At 42.3% G+C, this 17,611-nt stretch overlaps 1 protein-coding gene across 1 annotated transcript in view; it reads right to left on the bottom strand.

The window, feature by feature from the left end:
* Positions 1 to 14,347: 14,347 nt before the first annotated feature.
* The window catches only part of LOC102844389 (protein FAM136A-like), a 4,259-nt gene continuing 995 nt past the window's right edge, over positions 14,348 to 17,611 (bottom strand). The window contains exon 2 of the mRNA XM_006895113.1: positions 14,348 to 14,433. Coding sequence (XP_006895175.1) covers positions 14,348 to 14,433 — 86 coding nt within the window. The remainder of the gene's footprint in view (positions 14,434 to 17,611) is intronic.

Genomic DNA, 17,611 nt, shown 5'->3' with positions numbered 1-17,611 from the left:
GCCTTGCAAGGTCTGATATTTGAGTCTCTAATGCCAAGTTGACTACATAATATGACACAGAAACTCCGTCTCTGTCATTGTTACTGATTTCTGTTAAGTCCAGAGACATGATTAGAATCCAGTACATTTCTCCCCTCAAATGCTCACCAGACCCACCTTAAGAACCTTCCTGTAGGGTCACCTGTCTGGGAGATGCTAATCATTTTCCTCTCTAGACAACTCCTCCAAAAGGATTTTTGGTTAAAAATATTCTCAGATGTTGTTGTTAGGTGCCATTGAATCACTCATAGCCACCCTGTGTACAATAGTTCTGAAGCCTGCCCTGTCCTAAGTCAGTCTCACTGACTCTGATACACCTACTCCCATTGCCCTAATTACTGTATCTATCCATCTCATTTGAGGTCTTCCTCTCCTGCACTGTCCCTCTACCCTTCTGTGCATGATGTCCTTCTCCAAGGATCAGTCCCTCCTGGCCACATGCCCAAAGTATGTGAAATAGATCTTCAAAATCCTGGCCTTCAAGGAGAAACTTGGTTTCACCCTCTCCAAAACAGACCTATTTGTTTTCTTGGTGGTCCATGGTATATTCAAAACTCTTCTTCAGCACAACTCAAAAGCATCAATTATTCTTCTTTCATCTTTGGTTATTATCAAGCTCTTTGATGCATAGTGAGTAATTGTGAAGACCATGGCATGGATCAGACACACCTTAATCTCTAGACTGATATCACTGCTTCTCAGTACTCTGGAAAGGTCCCTGAAAGCGTATTTACCTAATGCAATTCTTCTTTTGATTTTCTGACTGCTGGTGCCAAGAGTGTTGATTGTAGAGCCAAGCAAGCTATAACTAATAACTACCTCAATCTCTTCTCCATCTATCATGGTGCTGCGAATTGGCTCAGTGGTGAGAATCCTTGTCTTCTTTATGTTGAGCTTCAGTCCACATTGAAGACTATAGTCCTTGACCTTCTGCAGCAAGAGCATAGCACGTTCTTTCCTTCTTAGCAGATATTTAAACATTTGTCAGTACTGTTCAGTATGATGCTCTTCGTAGATATAGAGGCAACATCTGATAAATTCTCTCATTGTTGATTTCCAATTGGTTTTTCAGACATAAGAATTCATACTTTTCTAACTGGTACAATTTCATGCAGAGATACAAGGATAATTCAAGGTCAGAAAATACCCTCACCCATACGAGCATGGTTTGAAAAGAAGAGAAATCCAAAGAGTCATAAGAAATTGTTGTTTCCCAAAAAACTAACTGTATAGAGAAAAATGAAATGGCCTTAAACAGAAAACCACAAATTTAAATCAGACTCTGGCCACCAGAGCTTCCTTCCATGTGGAGTTTCCTAATTAGTCTGTTAATGATTGTCTTTCATTGCGGTCTAGTAGGAAGACTCATAGCAGACTCTCCGGGGACTTTTCAGAGGTTGAAAATCACATGGGAGGAGATTGCTCAGCTTTCCCCCGAAGAATAGTTGGTGCATTTGAACCACCTGCCTTTGGAGTCATTGTGCAACTCCTTACTCACTAAACCACACTAACTCCCTGTGTTCATAACACAACTGGTGAAAACACTGTTCTCTCTCTCCTGAGAATCTAATAATTTTAAAGCAAGAGTGGAACTGAGGAACCTATGAGCACAAAATCATCAATTTGCATTAGAAGACAGTGAGACACAGCCATTAGTGGAAGGGTCAAAAGTAGAATCTTGGTTCCCTAACACTTGGCTGCAAATCTTCCATCCTGCACAAATTCTCATTAGATTAACTCTAACTGTGGGAAGAAAGATGGACATGATGATGTCTCAAAATTACTTCTAAGCTACCAAGTTCATTATTTTAAATAATAAATCACGGCAGAGAATTCTCCAAGGTAAACTTATCAAGTCAGCTGGTTGTTCATTGCAGAACTATTGCTATGAAAAGAGCAAGGCCTGCAAAGAGCTGGCCATGTATGACCTTTATCAACTTCACAAAGAAGAACTGTCCCCATCATCAGCATCAATAAAACAAAACCAGTTTTCTCATGAGATCCGACATGTTCCCCATAATCCCATACCTCTTTCTGTTCTTCTCAACACCAATCTTACCACTCTGCTGGATTCAAAAGTCCAATGTAATAGCTCACAGACCACACAGAACAATACTAGGATATTAGGGGAGTTGTTGTTGTTGTTGATTGCCTTCGAGTTGAGCATGACTCATAGCGATCCTATGAACAAAAGGCCTGAAGCCCCTCTACAACTATCGACATTTATCAAAGTTCATAGAGTTTCCAGAGGCAAGTTGTTTAGGAAGTGGATGCCACATGTTATAATCCAGGTTAGTATCAGAATACAGTCAAAACAGCTTCCAAAATGTGCTCATGGCTTTAGCCTTGTGGCTTCAGGCCAGAGTTACAAAGTTCTTAGTCCTGCAAATTATAGTCCCCACCCCTAGTTGTCCAACAAAGTTGGGCAAAGGCTGTTAGCTCTGGTTCTAAGAGTGTAGTAGTCCCAAGGTCCCACCTCACATCAAGTCTCTGGTTTGGCTGTGATTGCTGCTTCCATAGCTGTAGCTGGAGCAAGAATTTCTGGCCCAGAAGGGCATCCTCCATTCTCTTCCTTCTTCTTCACTGCTGGGGTTGGGAAGATCTAATTCTCCTGCCACTGGATTGCTCAATTTAATTGTGAGACTAGCTAATCCGCTTGTGGATTGGTAGATAGCCTTCTTTTGGACAGGCTAAAGCCTCATTCACATATTCTGACCTATTTACATGGCAAAATCAAATAATGGCTAGGAAAGTCGTATTTAAAAATAGATTACACAATTATCAAGCTTGCTCATGCCTTATACTCTCTTCACTTTATATATATGCCAAAGATAAATTCCTTCCATGGATGTGGATATGGCTGTTCCACGGCTGATTTATCTGAAGTGATAAGTCGTCTTTTTTCTCAAGTGAAATTTTTCTATTTGTGCTAATTACACCTACTCCTCACTTATTATTTAATTAGTGGAAATTTTGCAGTTATGACATCAATAACAAGTCTAGTTATGCTGCACTTTGATGACATACAGATGGCAATACTGACCCTGAAGTGCAAGGTGAGAGGGATTCTGAATGTGATGACTGAAGTTGTGTATCAGAGTGCCTCAGTCAGGTTTCTCTGTGGTTTGACAAGTTATGCAACAATGGCATTATCCTCTGTTGTTAATCTGATGTGTTCATCTGCCATTTTCTTAACAGCCTGTTTTATCTTTTTTTTTTAGAACCCAAGAATATTCATAAATGAGAAGTGCATGTATTAATAGTGAAACACAGCCCTTGAACAAGAAAATGATTTAGAAGTTGAAAGTAATATTTAAAATAACAATAACAAAGTTACCTTTTCTTTTTTTCTTTCCTGAAGTATTTTTCCCTGTTGCAACTTCAGATGATTTTTTAATTGTTTTCAAAGTTGAATTTCCTCTCTGCCTGGCTACATAAAATAAAAATAATTTTTTTTAAAAAAAGATTGTTGGTTTGTTATTTTCTTTTTTAAATTTTTAAAAATAATTTTAATGAGCATTTACAGAGATTTTGGATTTCCATTCATTCATTGCTGCACTTCTCTCCCCGCCCAGCCAGTTTGTTATTTTCTTAATTGTGACAAATATATGTGAAGTAGAACATTCATCATTTCAATAATATATATATGTACAATGTACTGACATTAATTAAATTCATCATGTTGTTCAAACATCACCCTTATCTACTAGGTGACATATTTTATTATTGGTTGTTGTATTCATTTTCTTCATGTTTAAGGCAGAGGTTTTGTTGTCTCGAGAGAGTGATTTGCTACATCATCAAAATTACATCCATTTCAGTCCAGTCCCATCTTTTGCATGTTCCTCTCCTCAACGACTAGTTACTAAGTGGGCCTATAACCCTCCTCTAAGGTCTCCATTCATTCTTCTGACCCACACCTTTATAAAGTATCTCCCAGCCCCTGAGATTAGTAAGAATTTAGCAGAAAGGAGTATCTTTTTCTTAAGTGTTATAAGTTGAATTATGTCCCTCAAAGTAAGTATCAACTCTGCTAGTGCAAGATTTACAGTATGATGTAATTATCTTCCATTTTATGATACTATGTAATTATCTTATGTATTACCAATCCCAAGCTTTATGATGTTAATGAGGTAGGACTGAAGATATTATGTGATCAATGAGGTTGAACACAAGCCATAGGATTATGTTGTATTTTGAGTCAATCATTTTTAGGGAAGTTGTTTGTTTGTTTGTTTGTTTTATGGGTTTGTGTGTGTGTGTGTGTGTGTGTGTGTGTTCCTTCTTGTGTACCATCCAGTCACTCTGACAGGAACAGGAGGAGGTTGACCCTCCTCCTCCAGCAGAGAATCTGGTGGATTCAAACCACGTGCCATCAGGATTGCAGCACAGCTTCTTGCCAGTAGGCCACCGGAGCTCCTTTTGTGAGTCAATCACTTCAGGGATGAAAACTCCAAACCTAAACTAAACCCACTATTGTTGAGTTGATTCTGACTCACTAAAGCCCTCCATCATGATGACTGTTCCATCACGTTTCCAAGATTATAAACTAGACTGCCCATTTTTCTCCCTTGAAGCATCTGATGGATTCAAACCATCAACCTTGGTGTTCTATCTTGAGATAGAAAAGAGATTAAATTAACTAGCAGAGTTGGAGGGACCTCAGTCCCACCAAAAGAATAACTGACACCAGAGTATATTCTTTAGACCCAGGGTCCCAGCACTAAGAACCTCCTAGAACCAGGAGATATGCACGGAGATTCTTCCCCTAAAGATATTGAGAAAATTTGAAGTGAGGGCCGGGCAGCCCTACACACTGTTGGGTTGTAGGAGAAAGTCAGTGAAATAATTTTCTTTTTGCTGATGCTTAAGATGCTTTAGAATGAATTAGGCAAGGCAAGAAATTAGCATTTAAATAAGCTCCGGTGGTCTGGTCTGTAAAGTGTTGCACTGTTGACCAAAAGAAATTATAATTTGCTGTCCATGTAGTAACTAAAAAGGAAAAAGAAAAGGAAATTAAGGTACCATAACTTATTGAATAATACAATGGACTGCTAGGAGAACAAACAGGTTAGTCCTGGAGAGGGTGAGATCAGGCTGCTCCTTGGAGACTTTGTCTGACATACTTTGGGTATGCTGTAAGGAGGAACCAGTCCTTGGAGAGACGTCATGTTTGGGAGGGTGAAGGAACAGTGCAAGAGAGGAAGACCCTAGATGAGATGGATTGACTGAGTGACTGGGTCAATGGGGGTAGGCCTGTTACAGATAATAAGGCTGGCTAAAGATAGAGCAGAGCTCAGAGCTGTTGTACTTAGGGTCACCGTGAGTCCCAGGTGACTCAATAGCACATAACAACAACATAATTTAAGATCTAGGGAGCAAGAAGCTATGCCGAAATATCAAAAGCACACAGTTTGAATCCACCAGCTTCTCCGTGGGAGGAGGGGTAATCTCCTCCTGTGTGATGAACCGCCTCTGAAAACCCACTGGAGGATCAGCTCATTGGCACACAAAAACATAATTTAAGACCAGTCCTGTTAACATAGAAATTAAAGTGGGAAAACTCATTTGTTGAAACAAATCTATCAGTACGGCTGTGCATCAGAATTTAATTTGCTCTGTCTTGGTATGTAGTATTAACCAAAAGAATGAAGAATAGCTAAAAAATCCAACAAATGAACTGGATTAAAACAAGGTTCAGATGAATGTGAAAGTTAGACTATCATAATTAACCTTTCATTGTTTGGCTTTAGAGGAAGGTAATCTAAACATACTTGTATTTGTGGGTTTTGCTGTTGTTATTGCTGAGTTCTTCAGTAACGTGGGAAAACTGCACTGCCAACTCTAGGGCCTGGCCCATCCCAAAGTGCTGTGAAGGACAGGCAGGCTTCTCTGCTGTCAGTTCTGACTCACACCTCGATTGTTTTGATTTGGTTTGTTGTTTCGTTGGGGTCTTTTAAAAGCTCTGCTCTTTAGGAAAACATTCACAGCTCCTAAAATGAAGTTTTTGCTGTTCCTTTTAGAAGTCCTTGAACTCATCAATTAATAAATAAAAAATAATTATTTATCTTTTAATCTAAAGATTGGTGGTTCAAATCCACTTGTTGCCATGGAAGAAAGACTTAGAAATCTACTTTCATAAAGCCCGTAGCCAAGGAAACCTAATGGCACACAGTTCTTTGTAACACATGAAGCTGTTCTTGAGTCAGAAGCTCTTTGATGGTGTTGGATTGGTTTGGCTTTTGCATCTTTCAGCTGGAACTACTGAGACAACCAATAAATAAAGGTTGGTTTAAGGGACAAGGAGATCCAGTAAGAAGTCTGCCTATGGTATTTGACACACAGTCACGAGGGAAACAGGGCACACACTTTGCTATTGATTTTCATCATTGGACAATCAGTAGTTATAGTAACAGGCTCTTCCTACTTGGAAGTCCATCTACTTAAGGGAAAGAAGGACAACCTTCACCACCTTTGCTTTGTCATTATGTACTCTTGAGTCAGAACTCACTTATATCTGACTCTCCAGGGAGTTTTCAGAGGCAGTAAATCTCACAGGAGGAGTTTGCCCTTCTTTCTCCCATGGAGTAACTGGTGGATTAGAAACATGTACCTTTGCGTTGGTTGAAAGTGCAATTCCTTACCCATAAACCACTAAAGCTTCCTGAGAAGTAGCTTTAGGAGAAGAAGATTCAAGGTCTTCTGGCCTGAGTTAACAAATCCCAATGATAGTGAATAGTACTTTGTTCTGCCAACCAAAAAGCTCAACTTACCAAAAAAAAAAAGTTCAACTTCAAACCCATCAGTCACTCTGTGGGACAAAGATAAGCAGCAAATGTTCACAGGGTTATTATGAGTTGGAATCAACTTTATGTCAGTGGGTTTGGTTTAGATTACATGGGTTGTTGTTGTTGTTATGTGCCCTAGTTACTGTATCAATCCATCTCATCCAGGGTCTTTCTCCCCTGAGCTATCCCTTCACCCTTCCGAGCATGATGCCCTTCTCCAAGGATCGGTCCCTCCTGGCCATGTGCCCAAAGTATGAGAGACAGAGCTTTCAAAATCCTAGTCTCCAAGGAGAAACTTAGTTTCACCCTCTCCAAGACAGACTTATTTGTTTTCTTGGCAGTCCATGGTATGTTCAAGACTCTTCTCCAGCACCACAATTTGAAGGCATCAATTCTTCTTCTGTCATCCTTAGTCATTGTCCAGCTCTCTGATGCATTGCTAGTAATTGTGAAGACCAGGGAGTGGATCAGGCCCACCTTAGTCTCTAGACTGACATGAGTTAAGGCCCTGAAGTTCATAATCTCAGGAGAGCACCACCCACAGACTTTCCTGTAATGTGAATCAATAAATCCCTGGTTTTGTCCTCATTTTATTACTATTGCTGTCGCATTTAATGTAAAGAATTCTACTTAACAGCTCAGGAAGAATACTCTCCCTTGTTCATTTGGAAGGTCACCTTTAATCATAAAACAACATAGAGAGCTCACCGGCTGAGTGGTAAGGAATTGTGTTGTCAACCCGAACGCATGCGGTTTGAGGGTGGAGGATGTAACTCAGAGGTAGAGTGCATGATTAGGATGCTTGAGGTCCTGGGATCAACCCCTAGCATCTCTACTACTCAAAGGCATGCGGTTTGAATCTTGGCAATCAATACCCGTATAATTCACTGCCTCTGAAAACCCACTGGAAAGTCAGCTGTGAGCTGGTCCCAACTAGATGGGACACAAAACCCACACTTATTTTGGAGGCTTTATCAGGTGTTTGTCAATTTCCCCAGCACCCACCTTGGAGAAGCTGAGGGAGATTTGAGGGGTCTGGTGAGGGCATGGTAGCCTGGTCTTCGCCCTGCATTTCTGCATACTCTGCCATGGGCCGCAGAAGAGCCAGCGCTCCAGAACACTGCAGCAAATTGCCATTGAGATGCAGTTCGCTGGGTGAAGGAAACAAAGCATGTTGTTAATTTGATGTGATTTCCACTTCCTAGATCTGGACTTGAGATCTTCCTCTTTTAAAGCAAACTTTGTAAGCAAACCAGCATAAAATAAAAATTTATTAAAAAAAAATAATAACCATCAGCTTGCTACACACGCGCATTCAGCAGTGCTTACTCTGACACAATGAAAGGAATCTTCTCAAACAGTTAAGAGGAAACAAGAACCTAGAATGGGGAACCAAGGTGACTGAAATGTCAGTGAATGAGCTGTGGAAGCTATGGGCACGTACGTTTTGTAAAGAACGGGGTTTTGTGACTGGAGAGGAAGAAGTGCCAAGATGAGTGAAGGGAGCACAGGACGTGCCTCACCAGATACCACTCCGGCTGATGACAGCAGCCAGCGCCGGCCCATTCTGTGACCCCAGCCCGCAGTAATGCAAACTGAGACGGTGAAGCTTTGGGTGGTTCTCCAGACCTGAGATAATCCTCTCAATCTCCTCATTTCCAAATCTGAAAAGTAATGACAAGAACAAATTAGTGACTTTTGAAACCTGTGTCATCCACTGGATGATTACTTTAAAAGCACCCCCTCGAGTCACAGAAGGACATTCAGTGGACCCCTCAATTTGGGATTCCATGCCAGGGCTGGCTGGGAGGGCGGGCTGGGGGTCGAGGAAAGGGAGTTTCTGGTTCCCAGGAACACTGGACAGCCAGAAGTGTCCTCTCAAGGGAAAAAGGAGAACAATCTCCAGAAGTTGGAGGGATTCACCATGCAGAAAGAAGAGGTGGTCCCACTGTCATTATAGGAGGGGTCTGGGAAGGCCCCAGTGACACCAGTGTGTCCCAAGGAGGCTGGGGAAGCCTCAATGCCTTACCTCCTCTTTCTCAGTCCCCACACTGCTCTCTTGCTTTCTATTGCACAGGTTTTCAAATTTCTGAAGTGAAGTAATCTGCATTGTCTCAGGGGCGCCTTTGGACGTAGGTCTCAGGGAGTTATGGCATGGTGGGTTGCATGTTATCTGCTAGCTCAGAGGTTGGTGATTTGAGCCCACAAACTAACCCTTTGCAAAAAGAAAGGCAACCTCTTCTGACAAAGATTTACAATCTTGAAAACCTGATGGAGGGTTGCTATGGGTCAGATTTGACTTGATAAAAGTGGAATTAGTTCGGGGTTACTTTAGCAAAATATTGTAGGTCAGGAAACTGGGGTTCAGCAAGATAATGCAACATTTTCAAGGAATTTATAACAACAAGACCTGAGCTTTACAGTGAGATGGGTAGTAGTAACAGAAACAACTTGTAGATCTTTATTAATGAAATCATTGATTTACTGTTGAGCTGCCAAATACATAGTTAAGTGACCTGATTAATCACAGAGCCTCTGGAAGGCGTACACAACAATGAAAGGGGTGAAGGGAGGGACAAAGGGCTGTGAAAAAGGAACTAACAACTAGGCATCACACCTCGTTGTTATATGCCACTGAATCAGAACTGACCCATACCTGACCCGCCAGTGAGTTTTCAGAGGCAATAAATCACATAGGAGAAGACTGCCCACCTTTCTTCCACAGAACAGCTGGTAGATTTGAACGACGTGACTTTATATTTCTTACCACTAGGCTGCCACTGAGCTGCTACTCAATTAATGAGAACTCGAGAGAGACTTTCGACCTAGGGATAAAAACTCTTGGGACCTAGGGATTAAAAACTGCTTCTCTGTCTAGGCATGGGCCCCTGGTTTTGCGAAACTGCTTAGTAAAGTCTCACTCTCACTAAACTGAGTTTGAATTGGATCTCTCAAACATTCGTCTGCCCAACACATTGGGTAAGTTATCAGCAAACTTATACGGGGTAAGGAGGCTGAAAGGCACCATTTCCAGCTAGGGAATTGGCCCCTGGTCAGGGGATCACACTGACCCGCCAGTTGCCAAGAAGAGTCTACACAATGCTCTGAGAACTGATAGTGTTTTTCATCCAGGGACCTCACAGTCTATCAGGGGAGGCAGGGAAGAGTACAAGTAAGACAAGCAGGTCAGCACCAATGTAGAGATCCAGATAGTGGATCCCAGGACTCCAGTCCGGCAGCTCGTAGGGGTCGTAACAACAGCATTTGACAGAAAATCAAAATAAGATGCTTGCTAAAGATGGAGCTGCTCCTGACCAGCCTAGGGCTCAGTGTCCCCCCTCCCCGCCCTCCAAGATGGGGTCTGAATGGATCTCATAGCAGCGGGTGGTTGTACCAAGTGCAGGATGCAAAGTGCACACCCTGCAGTCACCAAGGCAGCATCCTGAGTACCTGGCCTTCAGCAGCTCTGTGCTAAGAGACTGGGGCTCCAGCCAGCTTGTTGTAAGGAGAGGCCAGTCCTTGGAAAAGAAATCATGCTGGGAAAGGTAGAGGGGGTCAGAGAAGGTTGTCTGAAACTTCTCAGTGACTTGGGCTGACGCGGCGAGTGTGACGATGGGCTCGGGCATAATGGAGATCGTGAGGATGGCACAGGGACAAGGACAAGGTTCCCATCTAATGGTCATTGGGTTGTTGTGAGTCATACTCAACTTGGCGGCACGTAGAAGCAACAAAACCAACAGCCTTTCAGAAACCAGAGAACAATGTGTTGAAATCCCTGTGCCTCAGCAGAGAACCTTCTTCCTGCTTTTGCTGGAGGACTTTGCCACTGTTGCCACGGCCACCTGAGGAAACCCTGCGTCCTGGGGGCCGAGTCCTCTGGAGGATTGGTTCTGCCCTTCTACAGCACACCTTTCCTTCCACACTTCTCCTGGTGAATGGACAGCTCATCACCCAGGGGATTGCCGTTTCCCTTATCTGCGTATCACAGACATCTACCGACACCTTGTGTGGCCTTTAGGCATTCTACTTTCTATTGTGGGGCCCCAAACAGAACCCCATGGGAAACTAGGAAGACAGCCAAAATAAGAGGCCTTCAAAACTCTATGAACAATAGAGGAACATGGTAGTTACAGTGGAGGTAAAGTCCAGACGGGAAGTTACTGAAAAATGAGGAGAATCAAGTACAAACAACCATTAGTAACTGGAACTCAGAATGTATGGTGCATGAAGGTAGAAAAACTGGAAGTTGTCCAAAATTACATGGAAAGCATTAGTGAACTCAGATGGCCATGCATGAACCACTTTGAATTAAACAATCATATAACCTATTATGCTGGGAATTAAAAAACTGAAGAAGAATAGTGTGTTAATAGTCAAAAAAGTAATTACAAGATCTATCCTAAAGTCGAGTCGCAAACGACTCGACGGCACATAGCAACAACGTCCTAAAGTCAAATGTTGTAAGTGATATATTACTATCCATATACATATAAAGAAGGGCTGTTAATATGACTATTATTCAAACATAAGCACCAACAACTAAAGCCAAAGAAGAGAAAAAGATTGAAACTGTCAATGATTTCACTTTACTTGAATCGACAATCAATACCCAGGATAACAGCAGTCAAGAAAGCAAATGACGTGTTCTTGTTATGTGCCGTTGAGATCCTTGAGACTCAAAGTGACCCTATGAATGACAGCCCTGTCCTGTGCCAACTTTACTGTCTCTGACACACCTACCCTCTTTATCCCAGTCACTGTATCAATCCATCTCATCGATGGTCTCCCTCTCTTTCTCTGTTACTCCACCCTCCCAAGCATGACGTCCCTCTCCAAGGTCTGGTCCCTCCTTGCAACATGCCCAAAGTATGTCAGACGAAGCCTCAGAATCTTTCCGTCAAAGGAGCAGTCCATGCGACACTCTTCTCCAGCAGCACAGCTAAAAGGCATCAATTCTCTTTCTATCATCCCTAGTCATTGTTCAGTTCTCTGATGCATTGCAAGCAATGCTGTGTTACATTGGGGAAAGACCAACAATGTCATTTTAAAGACTAAGATGTACCTAATCTAAACCATAGTATTTTCCATTACTTCCTACGCATCTGAAAGTTGGACCATGAATAAAGATGACAAAAGAAAAGACGATACCTTAGAATTGTGGTGTTGGAGAAGAGTACTAAATAGCCCATGGACTGCCAAAAGGATAAAACAAATATGTCTCAGAGAAAGTGGAACAAGGGTGATCTTTAGAGGCAAGGATGGTGAAAATTCATATCACATAATTTGGGCATGTGTCAGGAGGGGTCAGCCCTTGGAAAAAAGACATCATGCTGGGAAAGGTGGAGGGTCAGAGAAAGGAAGACCTTCAACAACACACACTGACATGGTGACTATAACAATGGACTGGCATGTATCTGAATTGGTGAGGATACACAGGACAGGGCAAGGCTCAGATGTGAGGTTCATAGGGTTGCTGTGAGTTGAAGTCTACTTTATGGCACCTATCAACACTCAATTAGCAGCTAGTAAATTAAAAGAGAAATTGCATTGGGAAAGTCTGCTGTCAGAGATCTCTCAAAAACACTGAAGAGCAATGATGTCAGTCTGGAGACTAAGATGTGTCTGATCCAGACCATAGTCTTTGCAATTACTTGCTATGCATCAGAAAGCTGGACAATGATTAGAGATGATAGAAGGAGAATTGATGCTTTTGAGCTGTGTTGCTAGAGAAGAATATTGAAAATACCAAGAATCGCTAGGAGAACAAACAAGTTCATCCTAGAGAGGGTGAGACCAGGCTGCTTCTTGGAGGCAAGGATTCTGAAGCTTCATCTGACATATTTGGACATGTTGCAAGGAGGGACCTGTCCTTGGAGAGCGACATCATGCTTGGGAGGGTGGAGAGACAGCACAGGAGAGGAAGACCCTCGATGAGACTGGGGTTATGGGGGGGGTGTGTATCAGAGACAATAAGAACGGCACAGGATAGAGCAAGGTTTAAGGCTGTTGTACATAGGGTCACTATGAGTCGCAGATGACTCGTTGGCACATACCAACAACAACAACATTTTATATTGTACTATAACCAAGGGAATGTCTGGGATCCCTACAGATAAAGCCAAACATCTACTGTTCATCTAGTTTACTTTGATTTATGATGACATTTTGGCTTCATTGGATTTTCCACAACTGAGTTTGAGGAAGCAGATCACTAGGCTTGTGTTTTAGGAACCTTTAGGTGTATGGCGCTAGAGACCAGTTTGAAAATCATCTACAGGAGCTGATTCTACAGAAGCTGTTGGCTGGGACTGGTGAGTGGGATTCCACTAGGGTGGAATAAAACATTCTTCTAAGTGGCATAGCACTGGTCTGTACATTGCTGTACAGAAGTAACTCATGGCTACTGTGATGCTAAACACTGTGACAGTGATGTGCCAAATGTGAGAATGGTTACCCATGGTGGACAGGGTTTGGAGGAGCTTCCTGATTAAAACAAGCTTGGAAGCAGAAGTTGGCATCCACTTCCGAAATGGCTTGCCTCCAGAAACTTTATGAACCTGGAGAAATAACCGAAGTTATACAAGTGTTCAGGTCTTTCCATTCATAGGGTCACTATGAGTCATCTACGACTGAACAGCACTTAACAACAACAAAAACAACAACAACAAGGTGTATCTAGACCTCTAGCAACTGAGACAGTATCTGTGATACTCAATTGTTAGGAATTCTCTCCTCTCCAACTGTACTAAAAACTTCCTTGGGCAACAGCATTGCAGTATAAATATTTGGATCTCCTTATCCAATGAGTAGCCTTCAACAATACTTTCTCAAAGAACAAATGTGTGGACAAACTCTTTGTGAGACCTCTGGAGTTTACTTACAGAGTTCTGCTGGTGTAGTTCCTGCTCTGCTGACCAAAAAGCCACGGATCTCTGGGGTTTTGAACCCACCAGCTGCTACAAGGAAGAAAGAGGAACAGTCTCCTCCCACTGTCATTTACCGCTTTGGAAACCGATGGAGCTATGAGTTGGAATGGATGCAGATGCAACGGGTTAGTTTGAGTATTTACTCACTAACAGTAACTTTGAGACATTAGGCTAACTTAATTGCCAAGTCAGAACCAACTCATAACTGAGCCCCCAGCAGGCTGTTAATGACATGAGAGGAGATTGTCTACCTCCAGGCACCGTCTTTGTCTTAGCACACCTTCCAGCAGTCTAGGCCACCAAGGCTCCCTAAGGAGATTTTCTAACCCCGTGTTTTAGCCATGAATTGAACAGTCGGGTGGAATTCGAACGTGGTTTCCCTTGCCACACCACAACTAACAGCAGTAAGAGTCTTGTCATTTGTAAATCTGAATTCCATCCTTACCTGCAGTAATCCAGGACAAGAGAGGACAAATTGCTGAACTGCAGAGCCTTCCCCAGGCGCATGAGGGACCACAGATCCATTCTGCAATCAACGATTTCTAAGGTGGTAAATGGGCAGCTGATGCGTCCCTTCAGTCCCAGAAACAGAGCCTAAGAACGAGAGGCAAACAAGTTCTTACACACAGAAGACAACGATGTTCGCACTTTAAAATTAATCATGTTAATTACATCAACATTTTGGCCTTCGAGACTTTTTTATTAAGAAGAAACTGGCATAAAAAATTTTAATATAAAATAAAAAGAATTATCATTTAAAATAAAGATGTTTAGAAGTGTTATATGGGAAGCACCAAGTTATGATGAGAAGTTGTATTAGAGCTTAAAATCTGAAGCATTTGGTTTATGGAAGGCAGACGTCTGAAGCAGAGCCTTGACATGGGCTCAGGTCTGAAGTTTGCCCTCTTCAGCCCCATCTTCACCATTCCTGGTGTGTTCAAGCCCAAGGTTACAGTCACTGTATCCATTCACCTTACTGGGCATCTTCCTATTTCCCTGACCTTCCACTTTCCCCAGCATTATGTCTCTTTTCCAATGACTAGTCGCTCCCGACAACATGTCTCAGGAATGTGAGATCAAGTTTCCTCGTTCTTGCCTCTAAGGATCACGCTGGTTGCACCTCCTCCAGGACAGACTGGTTCGTCCATGGGATATTCAGGACTCTTCTCCAACACCACAACGCAAAGGCATCAAGCTTTTGTCTATCCTCTTTATTGTCTGTCTAACTTTCAGATGCATAGGAAATAATGGAAAATGCCATGACCTAGATCAGGTACATCTTCATCTTTAAACTGATACCCTTGCTCTTTAGCATTTTTTTTTATGGCGAGAAAAATTTATATTTAGAATTAGCCCCCTGGACTCAGTTTAGATGATTCCAATTTTGTTGGCAACATCCAAAGCATCATAGTCAGGAGCAAGTCGAACATAGGCCTTCTTCTCTCCACCAGACCTAATCAAAGTGTTGACCTTAGCCACATCAATGTCACTGAGCTTCTTTACAGCTTGTTTAATTTGGTGCTTGTTGGCCTTGACATCCACAATGAACACAAGTGTATTGTTATCTTCTATCTTCTTCATAGCTGACTCAGTGGTCAGGGGAAATTTGATGATGGCATAGTGGTCAAGCTTGTTTCTCCTGCGGATGCTCTTTTGGGGGCATCTGGGCTGCCTTCGGAGTCTCAGCATCTTAGGCCGCCGGAAGGTCGGTGACGTGCAGATCTTTTTTTTCTTGGCTGTGGATGCCCTTCAGGACTGCCTTCTTGTCCTTTAATGCCTTTGCTTTGGCTTCAGTTTTTTTGTTGTTGTTGTTTTTTGTTTGTTTGTTTGTTTGTTTTTTTGGGGGGAAATGAAAACATATTTATTTTAAAAAATTAAATCACTAAGAAAATATATTACAATTTTGAAACAGCAAAATGGCTACATTTTCAAGTAATAAACTGGGAGAAAGGTGATAAGAGCCTTATCAAAGTGAGCAGGTGCATTATCACAGAGGCTTGAGGCAGAATGTGCGATTTGGTAATGGTGGGCTGCCCTTCCTTTGCTCTGAGGAAATCACAGCTCGCTCTCTAGCCTGAGTTACTTTTTCTCCCTTGATGTCCCTGTTGTCTCAAGAGATTGGCTTCACAGGGCTTTTTTATTGCCCCCAAGGGCTAAGTAATTGGCAGCACCATGATAGATGGTGAAGAGATTGACACTGTTAATGATGTCAATTTCTTGGGTCTTCAATGGTCCTCTTGGCACCAGAGTCAGGAAATCAAAAGACAAACTACATTGCAAAACTCTGTTGTCAGGAACCTCTCCAGAGTGCTGAAGAGCAACAATGTCAGTCTAGAGACTAAGGTGTGCCTGAAACAAGCCATGACATTAGCAATTACTTGCTAAGAGAGCTGGACAAGGACCAAAGATGACAGATTTATGCTTTGAATAATGGTGCTGGAGAAGAGTACTGAACACATCATGGACTGCCAAGAGAATGAAAGGTCCGTCCTGGAGAGGGTGAAACCAAACTGTTCTTTGGCAGCAAGGATCTTGAGGCTCCATCTCATATATTTTGGGCATGTAGCCAGGAGGGACCAGTCTTTGGAGAAGGACATCATGCTTGGAAGGGTTGAGGGACAGCGCAGGACAGGAAGACCCTGATGAGATAGAATGACATCTGGAGGTAATGAGGTTAAGTGTGTCAGAGACAGTGAGATTGGCTCAGGATAGAGCAGGGTTCAGATCTACTGTTTATAGATAGATCACTGTGTGTTGTAGTTGAGTTGATGGCACATAACAAGTAAGCAGGTGGATGTATCCTTGTATCATCAGTAAAGATCAATCATTAGAAAAGGAGATTATTTTCGTAGAACACCAATAAGAATGAGGAGACTGTAGACGTGACAGATTGCCAGAACAGCTTCAACAAAGGATTTGGACATATTAATGGTCATGAAGATGGCACAGGGCTAGGGCACATATTCTGTTACACATGAGCTGGATGTAACTCACTGGCAATTAACCAACAATAAGTAAACAATGCTGGGTTCAGGCTGTTCATTTAATCCCATACTATACAGATTTCTTCATTAAGCCATCAACAGTTTCTCTTTCGTCATTCATTCCCAGATGCTTGTGTATTGTTATGTGCAGTTGAGTCTGAACCAAGTCATAGCTACCCTGCCCGACAGTAGGTTTTCAGAGGTATAAATTGCATGGGAGGAGACTGCCCATCTTTCTCCCTTGCAGCTACTCGTCAGTTTGAACTGCCCTCCTGCCTTTGGGTACCCACTAGACCTCCATAGCTCCCTAAAAGCACCAGCATCTTTTCTTTGAAAAGAATATAATTTCAAGGTGGTCCTGTCATTCTACTACTGACCACCTCAGGACCACCATGACAGGCAGTGAGAGAGAAGCTCTGCTTCCTGTACCCAGTGTGACAGTGCCTGCCATGTTTCCAGATGATCTCCAGGCTGAAAGATGCAGTATGTGAGAATCTAAATAATTATCAGTTTTCATTCAAACTACCCTGCCTCTCAATTTAAACTTTAATCATGAGGATCTTGTACATAACAATAACAAGCAAAACAAAGACCTTAAAATCCATTTATCACTTCTAAGTTAGCGATCTCATGGATTTTATTTCACAGCTTACGAAAAAAAAAAAAAGGTAGTGATATTTCCTAACAGGAGGCTGGCAACAAACAGAAATTCTCTTCAGATATGTACATGTACAGCCAAGCACAATCAATAAGAGTGCATCTGAATTCCAAAATCAATCTCCATAATAGCCTATGTGTTTCCTACTGCCAAAGGGGCCCTTTAGAGTAGTGAGAGAAGATCTTCACCCTGAAACCCACAGCGTCCCTTTTCAGC

This window comes from Elephantulus edwardii, unplaced genomic scaffold, assembly GCF_000299155.1.
Source record: "Elephantulus edwardii isolate Elephantulus edwardi_28Jun2011 unplaced genomic scaffold, EleEdw1.0 scaffold00158, whole genome shotgun sequence".
Lineage (NCBI taxonomy): Eukaryota > Metazoa > Chordata > Mammalia > Macroscelidea > Macroscelididae > Elephantulus > Elephantulus edwardii.
This window is presented reverse-complemented; position numbering and strand designations above follow the sequence as displayed.